The sequence below is a fragment of the Conger conger genome, chromosome 16 (assembly GCF_963514075.1).
Source record: "Conger conger chromosome 16, fConCon1.1, whole genome shotgun sequence".
NCBI classification, from domain to species: domain Eukaryota; kingdom Metazoa; phylum Chordata; class Actinopteri; order Anguilliformes; family Congridae; genus Conger; species Conger conger.
This window is the reverse complement of record NC_083775.1, coordinates 29,990,953-30,010,572: the sequence shown is the minus strand read 5'-3', so window position 1 is coordinate 30,010,572 and position 19,620 is coordinate 29,990,953. Positions and strand designations below refer to the sequence as shown.

Genomic DNA, 19,620 nt, shown 5'->3' with positions numbered 1-19,620 from the left:
CTTAAGAAGGGGGCATTCGGATTTGAACCGGGGACCTCTTGATCTGCAGTCAAATGCTCTACCACTGAGCTATACCCCCTTTCTGACTCTCGTTAGGGTATACTGAAACCCACAAATCAATTGACTTTGTCAATATTAGCTTGTGAAAACACATTTTGAAAGTTGATGTCAATGTAAATGTTAATTTGATATGATTCCTTGCAATGTTTTTGAAAACAATTAGCAATCATCCTATTTTTCTAAATCAGTTAACAAAGAATACTGACTGTTGACTTGTCATCTGAGGAAAAGAAATTAAAATGGTCATCAACCAGAAGTTTTTCCCATTTCAAAATTTTCAGGATGATCCTTTAAAGAGTGATAGTTGCTATTGGCCACCATTTCGGTAAGACCCGTGATTCTTTAAACTGCATGCAGCGGGTGTTCTCCAAAATGTAAAGGCTTTGCTCTGGGGCATATTTGTAGGGGGCACCGGGATTTGAATCGGGGAACCTCTTGATCTGCAGACAAGTGCTCCACCCCTGAGCTATACCCCCGGACCTTTGTCTTTTCCTAAACATGGGAAATTGAAAATACGTCTCCTGGTGCAGCCCTGCAGGTAACTATCTTCCCTGGTACAGAATTACTCAAGTCTTTTCTTGATGGCAGATGATGTTGATTTAATGCAGATGAAAGGGAAAACTGTGGGATTAGTCAGTACCTGTGACAGTGGGCCCTTCCTAAATATGGGAAATTGTTTTTAAAACATTGGAACATTAAAAGAATGTGACAGGTCATTGACTCAACTCAATACAAATAAATAAATAAATAAAATCAGAGGATAAGGACATGGATTTTTACTCCAGATAGTCCACAGTCTAATGATTGTTGTCTGAAACGAAAACATTTGTGAAAATCAAAGGAAGACTTCAAAACCAAAGCAAATAGTTATGAAAAGTTTGCAAACCTGCAAAATTTGTATCATCTTAAGGAAAAATATTGAACACCTGTTTTCAACAAATGTAATGCAGAATTGACGATGGTCTGTTTCCACACACACAGTTTCAAGTTCACTTTCCTGCTATTTATTTCCTCATGCGCACGGTACAACACCTCAGGTTCCACCGAGATTTGAACTCAGATCGCTGGATTCAGAGTCCAGAGTGCTAACCATTACACCATGGAACCCCACAAAGAGACTTGCTGACACGGTGTAGCAGGGACAGTCGTACTGTTTCAACATGGTAAATCACAAATTGGTGTGGAACGTTAGATAGAAGAACTAGCTTCTTTGTGTTGATTTGCAGCATCTAGGGGTGTTGTTGTAATGGTAGCTGGTTTTCTCCCATGCTTCAAAGCTTTGTAACAACAAATGTTTCTATAGGGGCCCCCCGGATTTGAGTCTGTTTCCAAACACATAGTTTTGTTGAGGTTTTCAAATCCACTTTTAAACAATTTGCGCTCATTTGCAAGCTTAAAAGTATGAGGTTCCACCGAGATACAAATTTTGATCGCTGGATTCAGAGTCTGATAGATTTTATACATCAGTTCCTGTTATGATGCTGGGAATTTATTTGAGAAAATCTTTGTAATAACAAACGCTTAAGAAGGGGGCATTCGGATTTGAACCGGGGACCTCTTGATCTGCAGTCAAATGCTCTACCACTGAGCTATACCCCCTTTCTGACTCTCGTTAGGGTATACTGAAACCCACAAATCAATTGACTTTGTCAATATTAGCTTGTGAAAACACATTTTGAAAGTTGATGTCAATGTAAATGTTAATTTGATATGATTCCTTGCAATGTTTTTGAAAACAATTAGCAATCATCCTATTTTTCTAAATCAGTTAACAAAGAATACTGACTGTTGACTTGTCATCTGAGGAAAAGAAATTAAAATGGTCATCAACCAGAAGTTTTTCCCATTTCAAAATTTTCAGGATGATCCTTTAAAGAGTGATAGTTGCTATTGGCCACCATTTCGGTAAGACCCGTGATTCTTTAAACTGCATGCAGCGGGTGTTCTCCAAAATGTAAAGGCTTTGCTCTGGGGCATATTTGTAGGGGGCACCGGGATTTGAATCGGGGAACCTCTTGATCTGCAGACAAGTGCTCCACCCCTGAGCTATACCCCCGGACCTTTGTCTTTTCCTAAACATGGGAAATTGAAAATACGTCTCCTGGTGCAGCCCTGCAGGTAACTATCTTCCCTGGTACAGAATTACTCAAGTCTTTTCTTGATGGCAGATGATGTTGATTTAATGCAGATGAAAGGGAAAACTGTGGGATTAGTCAGTACCTGTGACAGTGGGCCCTTCCTAAATATGGGAAATTGTTTTTAAAACATTGGAACATTAAAAGAATGTGACAGGGTATTTTCTCAACTGAATACAAATAAATAAATAAATAAAATCAGAGGATAAGGACATGGATTTTTACTCCAGATAGTCGACAGCCTAATGATTGTTGTCTGAAACGAAAACATTTGTGAAAATCAAAGGAAGACTTCAAAACCAAAGTAAATGGTTATGAAAAGTTTGCAAACCTGCAAAGTTTGTATCATCTTAAGGAAAAATATTGAACACCTGTTTTCAACAAATGTAATGCAGAATTGACGATGGTCTGTTTCCACACACACAGTTTCAAGTTCACTTTCCTGCTATTTAGTTCCTCATGCGCACGGTACAACACCTCAGGTTCCACCGAGATTTGAACTCGGATCGCTGGATTCAGAGTCCACAGTGCTAACCATTACACCATGGAACCCCACAAAGAGACTTGCTGACACGGTGTAGCAGGGACAGTAGTACTGTTTCAACATGGTAAATCACAAATTGGTGTGGAACGGCAGATAGAAGAACTAGCTTCTTTGTGTTTGATTTGCAGCATCTAGGGGTGTTGTTGTAATGGTTGCTGGTTTTCTCCCATGCTTCAAAGCTTTGTAACAACAAATGTTTCTATAGGGGCCCCCCGGATTTGAGTCTGTTTCCAAACACATAGTTTTGTTGGGGTTTTCAAATCCACTTTTAAACAATTTGCGCTCATTTGCAAGCTTAAAAGTATGAGGTTGAACCGGGGACTTCTTGATCTGCAGTCAAATGCTCTACCACTGAGCTATACCCCCCTACACATGCGTTGGGGTCAATGTAAAGACCAATGGACTTGTCATCTGAGGAAGATGAAATAAAATGGTCATCAACCAGAAATTGAAGGAAATAATATTTAAAAAATATTTTGTTAATATATAATGTGTCAGGATGATCCTTTGGGGAAGTGATAGTGATACTATAGGCCAGCATTTTGGTAAGTCCCATTGTTTTTTTTAATTGCCTGTAGCGGGTGTACTCCAACATGTAAAACAGGCAAAGCAGGCAAATATTGAGCTATACGCCCTGACCATGGCCCTTTCCTACATACGTAAAATTGAAAATACGTCTCCTGGTGCAGTCCTGCAGGTGACTATCTTCCCTGGTACAGGTACAGTTGAGTTAGTCCAGTCCAGTTAGTCTAGTCCAGTTTCTTGATGGCAGATGATGTTGATTTAATAAAGTTGAAATGGAAAACTGAGATTAGTTTCCTCTGTGGAAAACCTTTTGAAAAGATTGGAATAAACCAAACATGAAATTTGTTTTGGTACTGGTACAGTTGAATTGATTGCCAACTGAAACAAAACTCAGGGAATAAGGATGTAAATGTAAATCGGTCCCATTTAATTAGTTAAGTCTTTTCTTGATTGCAGATGATGGATGATGGATAAATTTCCACTGTGGAAAACCTGAAGATTGTTTTGAAAAGATTGGAATAAACCCAACATTAGTCTTAATAATATTAAGAAAAAAGATAGAAAAACACATGTTTTCAACAAATGCAACCGCAGAATTGATCTGTTTCCACACACAGTTTCGAATGCACTTTAAAAAAGTTTATTTGCAAGGTCCAAATGTTCAGGTCCCACCGAGATTTGAACTCGGATGGCTGGATTCAGAGTCCAGAGTGCTAACCATTACACCATGGAACCCCACAGACACAGGAGGGCATGTAACTTCAGACAAGAGTTCTGGGTCAGTTGGAGTATAATGTCCCGTTGGCTTATAATCATTTGGAGAAGTGATAGTTAACTATCTTCCCTGGTACAGGTACAGTTGAAAAATGTTGGTACAGGTACAGTTGAATTGATTGTCAACTGAAACAAAACTCAGAGAATAAGGACATGGATTTTTACTGCAGAATGTGCAGCCTAATGATTGTTGTCTGAAGACAAAAACAGGGTTGTCTGAGCCCACACATAGGAGAGGCCTAGGAACATGACCTGAATTACATGATGGTCAGTGTTACTACTATCAATACAAATATCTCACTTGGTATCACACCAAATGGAATAATTTGTGAAGCATACAAATGTAATTTTATGTGAGTTCTGGACCAGAAGTCGGAATTCTTTGCTTTATGACAGTACAAGTTGATATGATGCCATAATAGCAAGATCTGACACAATGTTTTAAACATACATGTGCTCAGGTATTTGATGATGAGGAGAAGAAAATGACCAGCAAGAAATGTTCAGGGAAGAAAGGACAAAAGCCTCTGCATCAGAGAAGCTAGTCCTTACATCGACTGTGCAGAGGAGCCGGCCCTTACCATCGAATCTGCAGAGAAACCAGCCCTTACCATCAACTGTACAGAGAAGCCAGCCCTTAACCATCAACTGTGCAGAGAAGCCAGTCCTTACCATCAACTGTGCAGAGGAACCAGCCCTTACCATCAACTGTGCAGAGGAGCCAGTCCTTACCATCAACTGTGCAGAGGAACCAGCCCTTACCATCAACTGTGCAGAGGAACCAGCCCTTACCATCAACTGTGCAGAGGAACCAGCCCTTGACTGCACTGAGGAGCCAGTTTCTCCCAGTGACTGCACAGAAGAGGTAGCTGTTACTATTGACTGTATGAATGAGCAAGCATGTTTCTTTTTACTGCATTGAGCAGCACTCCCTAGTTGTTGATTGCATAGACCAGGAAGCAAAAATTAAGAAGAGAAAGAAATGGTATTTGAAGAAAGGATGGAAAGGGACAAAGGTGTCTCCATTGGTCCTGTGCATGCACAGAGAACCCAACAGAGCATTGGAGATCAATTGCAAAATACAGCCAGGACTAACTATCAACTGTGCAGGGGAGCTGGCCCCTTCTATTCACTGTGCAGACCACCCATCTCTCTCCATTGACTGTGCAGTGGAGCCAGTCCTTACCATCGACTGTCAGTGGAGCCAGTCCTTACCATCGACTGTCAGTGGAGCCAGTCCTTACCATCGACTGTCAGTGGAGCCAGTCCTTACCATCGACTGTCAGTGAAGCCAGTCCTTACCATCGACTGTCAGTGTAGCCAGTCCTGACTATTGACTGTCAGTGGAGCCAGTCCATACTATCGACTGTCAGTGTAGCCAGTCCTGACTATTGACTGTCAGTGGAGCCAGTCCATACTATCGACTGTCAGTGTAGCCAGTCCTGACTACTGACTGTCAGTGGAGCCAGTTGTTACCATCAGCTGTACGAATGAAACAGCTCTGGCTTTGAACTGTGCAGAGTCAGCTCTTACCATTGACTGCATAGTGTCGCCATGTTAATACTACAGACTAGGATGACAAAATAAAGAAGACCAAGATGAAGAAATGGTCTTTCAAGAAAGGAAAGAAAAGGACTCTGATCTGCTCAGAAGAGCCAAGCCTGTCCATCGACTGCACAGAACAGATGGCTTTTCCCCTTGCCTTTGGAGAGAAGCATGTGGTTGTGTTGAGAAGCAAGAGGTGCCCATTGACTTCAGAGACTACACAGTTCACTATATGACAGTTAATTTAAACTGAGCTATGCACAAAACGTTTCATCCTTGACCAGAAAAGGTTTCTTAAGCCAATGCTTCATATCGGTCTCACAGGCCCTCAGGTCCATTCCTGTTCTCCGTTGTTTTTACATTTAATCCAAAAATTGTTGGATTATCATTGATCAGAGTTGTATAAATGTAAAGCTATATAAATAAGTTCAACAAATAAAGTTTATAAAGTTATAATATTATATTAAATACAGTGGGAGCAATAATTATTTGATCCCTTGCTGATTTTGTAGGTTTGCCCACTTACAAAGAATGGAACAGTGTAGAATTTTAATCATAGGTACATTTTAACATTCAGAGACAGAATATCTCAAAATAATCCACAATAACAACATCATATAAATTTTATAAATTTATTATCGTATTTTTGCATGAAATAAGTATTTGATCCCCTACCAATCAGCAATAATTCTGGCTCCCACAGACCAGTTAGTTTTCCATTAAGAAGCACTCCTAATCTCAACTCATTACCCAAAACACCTGTGTCAACTTGTTACATCGTTATGTAGCTGTATAAAAGACACCTTTCCACACAATCAATCAGATTCCACCATGGCCAAGACAAAGGAGCTGTCTAAGGACATCCGGGACAAAATTGTAGACCTGCACAAGGCTGGGATGGGCTACAAGAAAATAAGCAAGCAGCTTGGTGAGAAGTTAACTGTTGGAGCAATTATTAGAAAATGGAAGAAACACAAAGTCAGCGCCAATCTCCCTCGGTCTGGGGCTCCACGCAAGATCTCGCCTCGTGGGATATCAATGATCATGAGAAAGGTCAGGGATCAGCCCAGTTCTCCACAGGAGGAGCTTGTTAATGACCTGAAGGCAGTTGGGACCACAGTCATGAAGAGAACCATCAGTAACACACTACACCGTGAAGGATTAAAATCCTGCTGCGCGTGCAAGGTTCCTCTGCTGAAGAAGGCACATGTACAGGCCTGTCTGAAGTCTGAAAGAACACCTGGATGATCCAGAGGAGGCTTGGGAGAAGGTATTGTGGATTATTTTGTGATATTCTGTCTCTCAATGTTAAAATGTACCTATGATTAAAATTCTACACAGTTCCATTCTTTGTAAGTGGGCAAACCTACAAAATCAGCAAGGGATCAAATAATTATTGCTCCCACTGTACATATTTTGTATTGTGATGTGATTGTATTGCTGTCCAGCGTTGTGATTAGTGGTCTTCTCTGCAAAATCATGTTCCCCTGGCACCTCTATAAGATTGTGAAACTTGTGTAGGTTACATTTAGGATTTGGTCTTTGTAATGGCAACACAAAAGGCTAACACAAAAGCAAGATGCTTCTGTTATTCAAGGTAAACATCATCCTTTCCCACCAGCTGTTGGTCCACTAGCATTTTGCAAATTACACATAAGAGGTCCATAAATGGCAGGACCTTTCAATGTCTGTTTTCTTCTGAAGTGCCTCACCTCAGCTGTATGCAAAGCACTGGGGGACCAACAGCGTTACTGACAGCAGGCCACTAGTGGGTTTGCTGGCTTGGTTACCTCACCAGTGTCCTCTAGCTTCATCAGAAAGCCCCATTTCCAAATGGGAATGTGAAAATTAAGTCAACATGGTGGAGCTGCTCATAGTGAGAGGGTTTGTTTTTTCATCACAGACTAAGTCTGTTCTCTCCAGACTGGATTTCTCCAGATGCTTTCAGTTCCTGTCTTTTCAATTCAAGCCTCTTAGACTCGCTGAGACTCCGTTCACCTGCCATTCACTGCAGACGGGACAAACCTATCTCACTTACAGGGCCACTGAAGTCAGTCGGGCATCCTGCTGTTTTCTGTACGGAATTAAAGGCCAGGACAGGCACTGGGTTGGCAGTTCTTAGAATCAGTATATTGAGGGGAAATGTACTCTTACATGTATTAAATGTACTTAATCAAAGTAAATGTCATCGACTATCACATTGTGAACACATAAATTTCACCTTGTGAACACGAATGTCACCTTATGAACACAGAAAATGTCATTTTGTGAAAACACAGAAAATGTCATTTTGTGAAAACACAGAAAATGTCACCTTGTGAACACGAATGTCACCTTGTGAACACAGAAAATGTCATTTTTTGAACACACAAATTTCACCTTGTGAACACACAACTGTCACCGTGTGCGTTCACCTCTGAACGTAACTGATGCAGGAAATACAGGTCTCACAATGTTGCCTTTCCCCTCTTTACAGACCCCCGGTAGACTGAAAATCCCCCTTGGTTAAAATGCCAGAGATGATTATCTTCCGTTTCACGCACTCACTGCTGTTCACATCCATCATCTGCTCATGTGAGCACACAAGCAACCGTAATCCTATATTTGGATGTGCTATTCTGGGCATTAGCATATCGGGGAGCTGGAGGACTGTTGTGATCTGGCAGACACTGTTCGTTTTAATAATGTGTTTTAAGCATGCTGATAATTGTTTGGAAAAAAATTTAAAAGCAGGGGGCACCTGGATTTGAACCAGGGACCTCTTGATCTGCAGTCAAATGCTCTACCACTGAGCTATACCCCCTTTCACAGCTATTCCTTTTCAGGCGTGATTTTTAATCTGTGCTTTTCTGCTCAGCCTGTCTGTTTCTATCCCATTTTATCTGTCAGCCATGAATTTATACTTCAAAAGGAGGGCGTTTACTCTGCTTCTTTTCATGATAAGAGCCTAGGCTGGAGCGATGTATTAATTTCTGGTTCTGTGGAGGAATATAATGAGCAATAACAGCAAGCTTTGATTGGCGGCTTTCCCGGGCTGGAAAATCAGGGTCAAAATGCCTCAAGCGCAGTGTTGTCCCACAGCCTGGTGTGAACATTCAAGCGTTTCCCATTAACAGCAATTATGGGTTTATTGAGATGCTAGACACAATGAGAATGGAAAGTAGCACTAGGTAGAGCTAAACGGTATTCAGGATCAATACCTATCCCTCAGATGATTGTGAAAGAAGTATTGCTAGTCCTCACCTGGAATTGCTAATTAGCACAATTCTTTAGCAAGGAGGTAGAACTAATTAGTGTTCATAGGTGGCAGAAATACACGGCAGGTCTTTTACGTTCTTTGCCCCTGGATTTCCACCTCTGAGAAGCATGAAGGAAAGACAGAGGGAGCATAAAATGAAAATATAAAAGAATACCATATAATAGATAGATAGTAATAATAGAATAATAGAAAACCATGGAAGCTCTGTCAGCGATGAGCCCTTTCAGGTAAGAGGGTATGTTAGCTCTCAGCCATGTCTGTTCAGCTGCAGAGATCTGACACGCAGCAACGCCTCTGAGCATGTGCGATTTCACACTGCGTTCAAGAACAGTTTAACCTGTGCGGTTCATTTTCGGTTTCGATTAGGTTAGATTTTCTCCCCAGATGCACAGGTGTTGCCCCATTGATTATTTATGATGGTGCAATGTTCCCTAGCCACCAGCAGAGGTCAGTGTGAGGTGTTCATAAAAGCAGTGCGACTCAAGCTCTCAAAGTTCTGACACTACCACATCACAAAAACATACAGATGAACCTGTGCTGATGTAATCTATGGAGGGAGCGAATGTGAGAAAAGAGGAAGAGAACGGTGTTAATGTCTCAAAGCTGGCACTGAAGCTTTTTACAGTGTTTGGGTGTCTGACAAATAGAAATGTTCCTTAAGCAGATGTAATAAAGCAAAAGCCTTTCTTAATTTGTTTGCGAGGGTAACCATTTTAGGAGAGAACCCATGGCCTGTTTTTTCTATAAGCTCTTGTGGTTTATATATGAAAAAGAACCCACATGCTAATCCTAGATTATCCCAGACAGATCAAAAGATCATTGTGGGCTCATGAATGTGCTCACTTTCTTCATCTCGACTGTTTCTTCTCCTCTCTCAGTCTATTAATTGGAATCCTGCAGCTGTCCCCGTCATTCCACTTTCTGCTTTAGTCTCTAACTCTGTCACCATCTCACCTCCCATCTGTTTTAGTCTCCACCTCTGTCATTATCTCACCTTCCATCTCTGTTTTAGTCTCCACCTCTGTCACTATCTCACCTCCCATCTGTTTTAGTCTCCACCTCTGTCACCATCTTACCTTCCATCTCTGTTTTAGTCTCCATCTCTGTCATTATCTCACCTTCCATCTCTGCTTTAGTCTCTACCTCTGTCACAATCTCACCCCATCTCTGTTTTAGTCTCTACCTCTTTCACCATCTCACCTTCCATCTATCTGTTTTAGTCTCCACCTCTGTCACCATCTTATCTTCCATCTCTGTCTCTACTTTTTTTACACTGTCAAAGGTGCAATGGCAGCACCATTTTGGAATTGACCCTTGATCTCAGAGCTGTATGTCTCAATTCTAGAACTGTGAGGCTACACTGCTACTGGTGTCTCTGCCTCCTCCCTTCCATATCTGTTTTATCCTCAACCTCTGTCTCTTTCCATCTCTGTTTTAGTCTCTACATTTGTCTCTCTCTCCATCTGTTTTTGTCTCTACCTCTTTCACTATGTCAATCTTTTTTACCCTCTATGCCTGTCCCTCTCTCCATCTCTATTTTAAGGACTACCTCTTTAATTTGTCTCTCTACCTCTGACTCTTCATAACTGTTTTAGCCTCTACCTCTTTCTCTCTCCATCTCTATTTTAGCCACAACCCCTTTCAGTGTATCCATCTCTATTTTAGCCACAACTCCTTTCAGTGAATCCATCTCTATTTTAGCCACAACCCCTTTCAGTGAATCCATCTCTATTTTAGCCACAACCCCTTTCAGTGTATCCATCTCTATTTTAGCCACAACCCCTTTCAGTGTATCCATCTCTATTTTAGCCATAACCCCTTTCACTATATCCATCTCTATTTTAGCCACAACCCATTTCACTGTATCCATCTCTATTTTAGCCTCTACCTCTGTCTCTATCTTTGGGGCACGGGCGAGGAGCCATGCTCCAGTGGTCATGGTGACCACAGTTGAGTGGAATGGGCCAGCGTCTGCATGGTCAGCAAATGGCTGCCAGGGCGTGGCTCTGTGGCAGGGCTATAACAGACAGCACAGAGGAATGTGAGGGTTACAGGTACTCACAAAGCACACCATGAGCAGGGCTATGCTCTCCTGGTATCAGCCGCAACCAGCCAGATCATGGCTACAGTTACCCTCGTACACATTGTCATTATTGAGGAAAAATCTTGCATGTCCAAAAAATTACATTCTCAAAATGTATTGTTTGTCCATTTACCAACACACAATAGTTAACGTTACACTTATTTAGCTGACACTTGTCCAAAGCAACTTGCATTGATTAGACTGAGCAGGTGCCAATCCTACCTGGAGCAGTGTGTGGTTAGGGGCCTTGCTCACGGGCACAACAGCTGGGGCTTAAACCACCAACCTTCTTAGCCACTACATTACATTATAGTCATTTTGCAGACGCTCTTATCCAGAGCGACATACAATGAAGTGCAAATCATAACCAAGGGCAAGTGTGTTGAAAACTCTAGAGGGAAGTACAGTTCCAAGTCCTAGAGTGATCACATGAACCCATGTAGAATAATCAGGTGGCCAACTGTCCAGGTGGCCATACCACAGTTGGCAGCTAGAACACCACGAATAGTAAGCTAATTAAACACAAGTGCAATTATTACATATAGAGGCAGGTCATTTAAGTCCACTACGCCATAGGCTGCCCGTTAAGTCACACGGTGCCATTAATCTACTTTATTAGCTGTCCGGTTATGAAATGCTTCCTATGAACCATCCCAAACAGCTCTAAAACTAAGCTGGGCTGTGCATAGGCCTTCCAGCACCACAGCTGGGTGCACCTGACCAATAGGCTTTGTGAACGGGCATTCATTTTACTCAGTGTCATGACTGACATCATTTGTTGCCTTTCTCATGTGCGCTCTGCACTGAAAGCAGACAGATATCTGCCAGTTTGTGCTGTTTCCATTGGAACTGATTGCGAACAGATGGTCAGCGGGAAGCAGTCAGGGGAAGCGAACGACGGCATAGTCCCACAGCTCTTAAAAACATTTATCGGACTAATAAAACAAGTTTTTCTTTCTCAAGTCATCGGATCTGGGTCTGCATAAACCATGCCATACACAAAAGCAAAGAAAGTGCAACATATTTGAATGAAATTGTACCATGTATTCGGATGTGGTTTTAATTTTATTGGTCGAACTCAAAACACGTTGGATGCCCAGTGCCTCCCAACCCAGTTTCTGGAAAGCTGTGTTGGAGTTTGTGGGGCTGGTTTCATGCAATCTGACTGATTCTTGCAAGTGTTTGCTAACATTTATGTTATGGGTCAATGATTCAGTTGGCTTGAATTTCTTACTTCTACTGGAGCCACACCTACACAAATCATGATTCACCAAATGAAGTAACCATGACAGCTAAGCACTTTCCTGGAAGTTGGGCAAGCTTTTCATACGCCAGAGTGTCAGTCTGGTCATAAGGTTATGAGCAGCCTAGACAGACTCATTGTACAGTAAGGCTATACATAGTCTAGTCAGGCTCATGGTACTGTAAGGTTATGAGCAGCATGGTCAGGCTCATAGTAACGTAAGGTTATGAGCAGCCTGGTCAGGCTCATCGTACAGTAAGGTTTTGAGCAGCCTGGTCAGGCTCATAGTGCTATACGGTTATGAGCAGCCTGGTCAGGCTCATTGTACTGTAAGGTTATGAGCAGCCTGGTCAGACTCATAATACCGTAAGGTTATGAGCAGCCTGGTCAGGCTCACTTTGTTATAAGGTTATGAACCTGACAAGTGAAACTACAACCACAGCTTAAAAACTACCAGAATCTTCTGATTGTTTGGTTTCTCCAGACTCCTCCCACAGGTATTTTGTGTTTTGGAACAAACATCTTGGTCCATTTTTGTCTGTCCCCCCACACCCAATTCAGTTAAATTCAATGTTGGCACGCTTAGATTCACAGATGTAGCACCCATTTCAATGCTAAAATACCCCTCCCCCAGTGCCAGCAATAATACCCCTCCCCCAGTGCCAGCAATAATACACCTCACACTGACTGTGATTTGTGTGTATCTGCGTGCGTGTGTATGTGTGCATGTCTGTGTGTTCGTCTGTGCGTGTGTGTGTGTGTGTGTATGTGTCCATGTGTGTGTGTGTGCATGCTTGTGTGTGTGTGCGTGTGCATGCTTGTGTGTGCGTGTGTGTGGGCATCTGTATGTGTGCATGTGTGTGTATGTGCTTGTGTATATATGTGCATGCTTGTGTGTGTGCATGCTCCTATGTGTGTGTGTGTGTGTGTGCATGCTTGTGTGTGTGTGCGTGTGCATGCTTGTGTGTGCGTGTGTGTGGGCATCTGTATGTGTGCATGTGTGTGTATGTGCTTGTGTATATATGTGCATGCTTGTGTGTGTGTGTGTGTGTGTGTATGTGCTTGTGTATATGTGTGCATGCTCGTATGTGTGTGTGTGTGTGTGTGTGTGTGTGCACGTGTATGTGTGTGTGTGTGTGTGTGTGTGTGTGTGCACGTGTATGTGCTTGTTTATGTATGCCTGTGTGAGTACACGTGTGTAGTCACAGATGTGGGGGATGTCCAGAGATCCAGCCCTCGGGGCTATTTTAAAGGTCAGACCCGCTGCAGTGAATTGTTTCGAACTTCGAGCGTAGTCTGACCACAGAATGGTCGGTCTGCAGTGCAAAATCGCCAGTCAGTGAGGGCTATCAGAAGGAGATGGGAAGGGTATATCAACGGAGGCCTTTACAGGAGCAGCGTGTGTGTGTGTATCTAAGCGGAGCCCCAGCCATTTCAATGTCTCAAGCCCCAGTTGCATACCTATATCTACATTGCCACAATATTGAGATAATTGCCTGAGCCAAAAAGGATCTGTCCGGAACATGACAGGAAATGTATTCTCTGTGATTATTCTTATAGATGGAAGCCTGTAGACCTTCCTGGCTTTCTCTCGGCTTGTGTTTTTCATCATATACATTTCCACTACAGTCGGAGAAGGCGGGAGTATTGTCCACCTGAAAATGACTCTGTTCTGTGCGTGCCAGATGGAGGCCGCTTGAGAGAAACAAATAATTACATGTGCTTGTTTGTTTGTAAAAGAGATAGAGGGAGTGAGACAAAGATAAATAAATTAATTCTGTTTGTGTACATATGTGTTTATGAAAGAGAAATAAATAACTGCGTGTGTATAAGCATGGAGAGAGAATGAAAAAGTAGGCGTGTATACATGTTTGCATGTCAGAGAAATAAATAACTCTGAAAGAAGGGGGGAAAAAACAATTCTGTGTGTTTGTTGGGTGGGGGCTGGTGAATGGGCGTGAGCACACATTTGCTGGAGCGCGTGTCTTGGCTCAGGGTTTACTCTAACGTGCAGCTGCAAGAGATCTGGCACGCCCGATCCGATACGACGGAAGGGCCTGACCTGTCGTTTGCCTTCGCTGTGTGGCCCGGCTCTGCCGGTGCCTGGGAGTCGCATGTGTTTGTGTTGGCTGCGCGCACCATTCCTCCCACATACAAATACCAGCTTTGTGCCCTGCGTTTTAAATACGGCGCTTAAATATAGTCCACACTACTCAGCCGTCCGCACCACGGTTCCCAAGTTTGACCGTCTGCATCGATGCTAATGGCTCGTTCCCTAAAAATCACAACCCTCACTGTTCTAGGACTTTGAAACTTGAAATATAATTTCGGGGGAGAATGGGTTTTTTTGTACAAATGTTTCATACCTTTACTTGAAATACCAACCTACAGACTTGCATGCTAAACGGAATCGATGTTTCATAGACGCACGGCGCGAGTGGTTTCTAACGGCCACCTATAATAGAACACATACACGTAAACATTATGTTACACATGGCTCTCTAAGGAGACATGGCAGGAGGGGGCGGGGGGGGGGGGCGGGGGAGAGAGTGACAACGAGAGAAGTGCAAGTGATGCCAGCGGAAGAAACAAACAAAAAAAACAGAGGAGACGGAGAGAATACTTTCAGCCTCTTTGACACCAATGCCTCATCAGTTGTTCTGTTCTTCTTGTGTTACATTACTATGGCAACAACAGAACAGCACGGGGGGGGGGGGGGTGTGTGAGAGAGAGAGAGGGGGAGAGAGAGAGTGTGTGTGTGAGAGAGATATGGAAAGGGGGAGAATGGGAGCATAAATACGGGAGGAGCTCCCTTTTTAAAGTGTGAAGTGAGGAGGAGGAGGAGGAGAGACGGGCACAGAGAGGGAGAGAGTGAGTGTGTACAGGACTGTGTTTAAAAGTGTGGAGCGAGGGAAGAAGAGGAGAGAGAGAGGCACTGCTGCCCGGCTGCTGAACATGTGTCTGAGCGCCCTGTTTATCATCTGTCTCTCCCAGGCGGAGTTGGGGAGAGTTTGGGCACGGGAGCATACAGGTAAGACCTCTCCTTTTCTCTCTACCTCCCCGCGTCTCCATCCCGTCTCTATTTTGCATCTCCGGTCTCCGTCTATCTTCTCTGCTCTCTCTTCCCCTCCACTCTTCTCCCTCTCCCTGCTCTCCTCTCCCCAGGGCAGCAGTGGCCCGGGGGCTCTACCGTGCCCTTCGGCCCGTTGCCCGTCTCCGTCACGTGACCCGGCCCGAGGCCTGGCCTCCCTTCTGCTTTAACAGATGCTACCGTGTGATTAGCCAATCTGATTGGCCAATGTAGTTTCACTTTGTGGTGCCCCTTGAAGCACCTGTCTGGTGGCCGTCGGGTTGACAGCAGGGTGATGTGAGCCCTAAGGCATCTTGGAGATTTCCAAGCTGCGCTGTCCACGCAGCGCATTTCCTCTGGGTCTGCATTCCAGAAGTTTCTATCGTAGTAGAAATTGACACAACGTTGTGTACTTGTATGTATTGTTGTTGCATTTGTTGGGGATTAAACTCAGTGTAGCCTCTCTGTTGATATTGTGGCCAGTACTGTAGTGTAGCCCCTCTGTTGATATTGTGGTCAGTACTGTAGTGTAGCCCCTCTGTTGATATTGTGGTCAGTACTGTAGTGTAGCCCCTCTATTGATATTGTGGTCAGTACTGTAGTGTAGCCCCTCTATTGATATTGTGGTCAGTACTGTAGTGTAGCCCCTCTGTTGATATTGTGGTCAGTACTGTAGTGTAGCCCCTCTGTTGATATTGTGGTCAGTACTGTAGTGTAGCCCCTCTGTTGATATTGTGGTCAGTACTGTAGTGTAGCCCCTCTGTTGATATTGTGCTTTGTATTGTACTGTAGCCGTTGATACCACAGTGGTATTCTCAGCTTGGCTGTTCTCAAAGTCTGACTAAGTTGGTACAGTAGACATTTAGCCACCGCAATCATGGCTGTTTTTAGTTTTTAGACCTCAGTTGCTTGCTGTTTTCAATGTATCTGGAGTCATGAGATGTTGGGGAGGATCTGACTGGGCAGTGGTGGTGGGAGTTTAGGTCTCCTGAGGGATGACCTAATTAACATCACTGCAGGGGGCCTCTTCCTCCTCAGACGTGTGTGACTCAGTGTTTCGTCCCCGTCGAGTGGATCATGTTCTTCGGCGCTGGTGTTTGTTTAACTCGAGGACCCCCCTGTGGGGACCCCAGCACCGTGGATCCGTGTCCAGTGTGTGTGCTCTGCATGGAGAGTGCCGTGTATCGACAGAACCATTCGTCTTGTCACCAATGGGCGGAATAATATAAACATCACCGGAGATGGGCTAGGTGCTGTCTGCAGGGTGTGTGGAGTGTGTGTGTGTGTGTGTGTGTGTGTTTATAAATTTGGATTTGTGACCATAAATATAAATTAGGATTTGCATGTGAGTGCTTGTGTGCATCATGCATGCATCCTGTTGTGTGCATCCATTTACCACCATGTATTCAGAATTTCCAGTTCCTCTCCTTCGCCAGAGGGGGCACTGTTATGTTTTCTGGGCACTCTCCTCCTTTGTGCCCATGGGAGGCAGAAAAAGAAGCATTGCTTGGTGTCTAAGTGACTTAAGAACTATCCGTATAGTTATGAAGAACTGACGAAATTGAGGAAAAAGTTAGTTTTGATTTCAGCTTGTCTTTAAACAGACTGGATGAATTGCAGAGTGCCCTGAGGCAGATACTGCTGAGCTGACTCGCAGGGAGAACCCCTCCCGTTCTGTCCCTGGGGACGACAGACACGCCCAGATAAAAACAGCAGCCTGTTCCTCTGTGCCTGACCTGCCTATGCTGGTGAACAACAAAAATAAGTCTAACTCATGCACAGCAACTGAAGCACTAAACGTTTCGCTCAGGTAACCACTGCAGGGCAGTTAGCAGAGGATAGCTATTCTTGTACCTCAGCCCTGAATCTTCTCAGTGTCACCAGGTATGAGCATCCCGTTAATATTTCTTCCCTCATATAGCAGGACCTGTGTTCCCTGCAGTAAAATCTAGCTATGCCAGCTTGACCAGCTTGAAAATTGAAGTCATAAGCTGGTCTAGCCGAGTATGAGCTGGTCAACCTGCATGGCCAAGCTGGTCTTAAAGCAGGTCTAGCTGGGTATGAGCTGGTCAATCAGCTACCAGCTGTTTCAAAACCTAGTTTTAGCTGTTTTTGTCATCAGAGTAAAAACTGACCTGTTTCTGAGAAGCTTATTCAAACAAGGCAACATTGTAAACTTCAGCTAATGTTGGCTAACATTCAAGAAAAAGAATCAGATTTTTTATGCTTGCAACAAAAGCTTGTAACGTGAGCAAACAGTTTGAAAAGGTTGCATGCAGAGAACACAAATGACTGCCAAAGAGGAAATTGCCAAGAGAATTAGTATGTCAATCATCTATTGGCTGTAATTATTCAATTTTTTAAAAAGTCATATTTGTTCCCGATGTTTAAAAACAATCTGGCAGGCAGTCCAAGGTGCAAATGTCCCTCTTTCTCATTGTTGTGTCCATCTTAATGAAATCATCATCTGTGAGCAAAACCAAACCTTTGCTTTCAACTCAATCAACTCTTGACTGTTACATTCATACAGTTTGCTGCAAACACTCTCCTTGTTGATTGCATGTCTGCTCTTACAGTGGTCAGCTGGGGTGAGTAGTTCTAGAAGGCGTTTAGTGAGTGGTGGGCTACCTCACTGTTTCAGATGTATGAAGTTTTGGGTTATTAGCGGTCTCCTAGCCGTTCTGCTCTGGATTCTCACATTCCCCTCTGACTGTGCTCTGGCTAAGACTGTGCTCTTTTCTTGCCTGGGGCACAACTGTAAGAATTGTGCGTTTGTGTCCGGTTTTAGTGGGCGGACCTCAAGGGAATCGAAAACTCTTAATCTCGTCGTGGATCACAGTCAAAGGGGTTCGGTCCCGTTTTGAGGCGGAGGCCACGGTTCTGTGTCCTGCTGGCCGATGGAAGTGACCACGGGACAGGAATCTGAGAATCTGAGATAACGCTAAAGGATTAGCCTTGCACAATCGCATCATCCGCAATCCGTTCCTGATCTGTTTAGCCCTGCTCCCTGGACACTGCTGTCATGGTATATCTGCAGCACAGCAGGACTCCCATCGGTTCAGCCGAGGAAATGTTTTGTTTCGACACCCTGCAGTAAAATTCAGCTACGAGCAGCATGAAATTACCATGCACCAGCTGTTGGAAAGCATAGCTTGAGCTGGTCAAACCATGCTGAGCATGGGGTCTGAACTGATCAACCAGCTACCAGCTGTTTCAAAACCTATCTTGGGCTTTTTTTCAGCAGGGAAAAAAAAGTTACATTTCATTGTCTGTTTCAATTGTATAGTGTAGCACGCAAATTCAATGAATTGTACAACACTCATGGGAAATAAACTGGCAGTCTTTTATCGCATGTCCGGGCTGTGGCGGCCATTTTGAGGTGTCGCCGCTTGTGGAAGTGCCAAATGGAATATGGTTGAATGGAATCATTTGACCCCTTTCTCATTATACAGTTCCAAGGCCTGAGCCTTCATAAACTGTCAGAGGATGTTTAGAAAAAGCTGGTAGCTGGTTAAACAGTTCAGACCAGCTCCCAGGTCGACATGGTTTGACCAGCTCAAGCTATGTTTTGAAACAGCTGGTACCTGGTTGACCAACTACCAGCACTAGCTGGATGACCAACTCATACCCAGCTAGACCAGCTCAATACCAGCTTGACCAGTTCAATTTTCAAGATGTTCAAGCTAGCACAGCTGGATTTTACAGCATGGCAATGATAAAAAAAAAAAATGCCGATTTGAAACTGAGTCTGAGTTTAATGAAACAGACATTCTGCATCATCTAATGAGAAAGGGAAGTTCAATCTGGCTCTCCTCTAATATGAGCAGATGACAGAACAGTTTGTTATTTCGATGCCTGTTGACAATCTGGGTTAAGTCCTCCGAGTATCAATTCCAGGCAAGCTGCAACTGCTTGCAAGACAAAAAGAACCAGAGCATTCTGGATCTAATAAGTCTCCCTCTCCTTCTAGCTGTCTGTGAACATCTGACAGAAATGAAAGACGATGAGAGATGTTTTTTTTTTAACGGGATCACAAATGTGAGTTTTACCGAATGGCATACCTGAAATCTCTTCATTTCCGTCTCCCGCTGGGCACTGGGCGAAACCGCAAGAGAGAGGTTTCCGTAGGGAGGTTTATAGAAGGGTTTTCCTGCACTCCCACCCTTTAATCTGGGTCTCCTGTGATCTGCTGTCAGCTGCAGAGGCACGCAGATGCCTCCACCCTCACACTACACCACGCGCTGAACACCAGCCACCCCCGTCTGGCCACTATACGGCCCCACCCTGTCAGAGAGGGATGGGAAGTGCTTGTGTGTATTTCGTATGTAATACGGACTACACATACGTATGTAATTACACGGCTTGCTCGCCTCCCTGCTTCA

At 43.8% G+C, this 19,620-nt stretch overlaps 1 protein-coding gene and 6 non-coding genes across 7 annotated transcripts in view; 1 reads left to right on the top strand and 6 right to left on the bottom strand.

Annotated features, from left to right (window-relative positions):
* Window positions 1-7: 7 nt before the first annotated feature.
* Window positions 8-79, bottom strand: trnac-gca (transfer RNA cysteine (anticodon GCA)). The gene has a single exon. It is a non-coding gene; the product is annotated as a tRNA-Cys (tRNA).
* Window positions 80-1,095: 1,016 nt separating this feature from the next.
* On the bottom strand, window positions 1,096-1,167 carry trnaq-cug (transfer RNA glutamine (anticodon CUG)). The gene has a single exon. It is a non-coding gene; the product is annotated as a tRNA-Gln (tRNA).
* Window positions 1,168-1,587: 420 nt separating this feature from the next.
* Window positions 1,588-1,659, bottom strand: trnac-gca (transfer RNA cysteine (anticodon GCA)). Its single transcript has one exon. It is a non-coding gene; the product is annotated as a tRNA-Cys (tRNA).
* A 1,016-nt stretch (window positions 1,660-2,675) lies between these two features.
* trnaq-cug (transfer RNA glutamine (anticodon CUG)) lies at window positions 2,676-2,747 on the bottom strand. Its single transcript has one exon. It is a non-coding gene; the product is annotated as a tRNA-Gln (tRNA).
* A 1,180-nt stretch (window positions 2,748-3,927) lies between these two features.
* On the bottom strand, window positions 3,928-3,999 carry trnaq-cug (transfer RNA glutamine (anticodon CUG)). The gene has a single exon. It is a non-coding gene; the product is annotated as a tRNA-Gln (tRNA).
* A 4,315-nt stretch (window positions 4,000-8,314) lies between these two features.
* Window positions 8,315-8,386, bottom strand: trnac-gca (transfer RNA cysteine (anticodon GCA)). Its single transcript has one exon. It is a non-coding gene; the product is annotated as a tRNA-Cys (tRNA).
* Window positions 8,387-14,970: 6,584 nt separating this feature from the next.
* LOC133114602 (plexin domain-containing protein 1-like) overlaps window positions 14,971-19,620 on the top strand; it is a 32,041-nt gene continuing 27,391 nt past the window's right edge. The window contains exon 1 of the mRNA XM_061224127.1: window positions 14,971-15,199. Within this exon, the coding sequence (XP_061080111.1) occupies window positions 15,124-15,199 (76 nt within the window). The 5' untranslated portion in view covers window positions 14,971-15,123. The remainder of the gene's footprint in view (window positions 15,200-19,620) is intronic.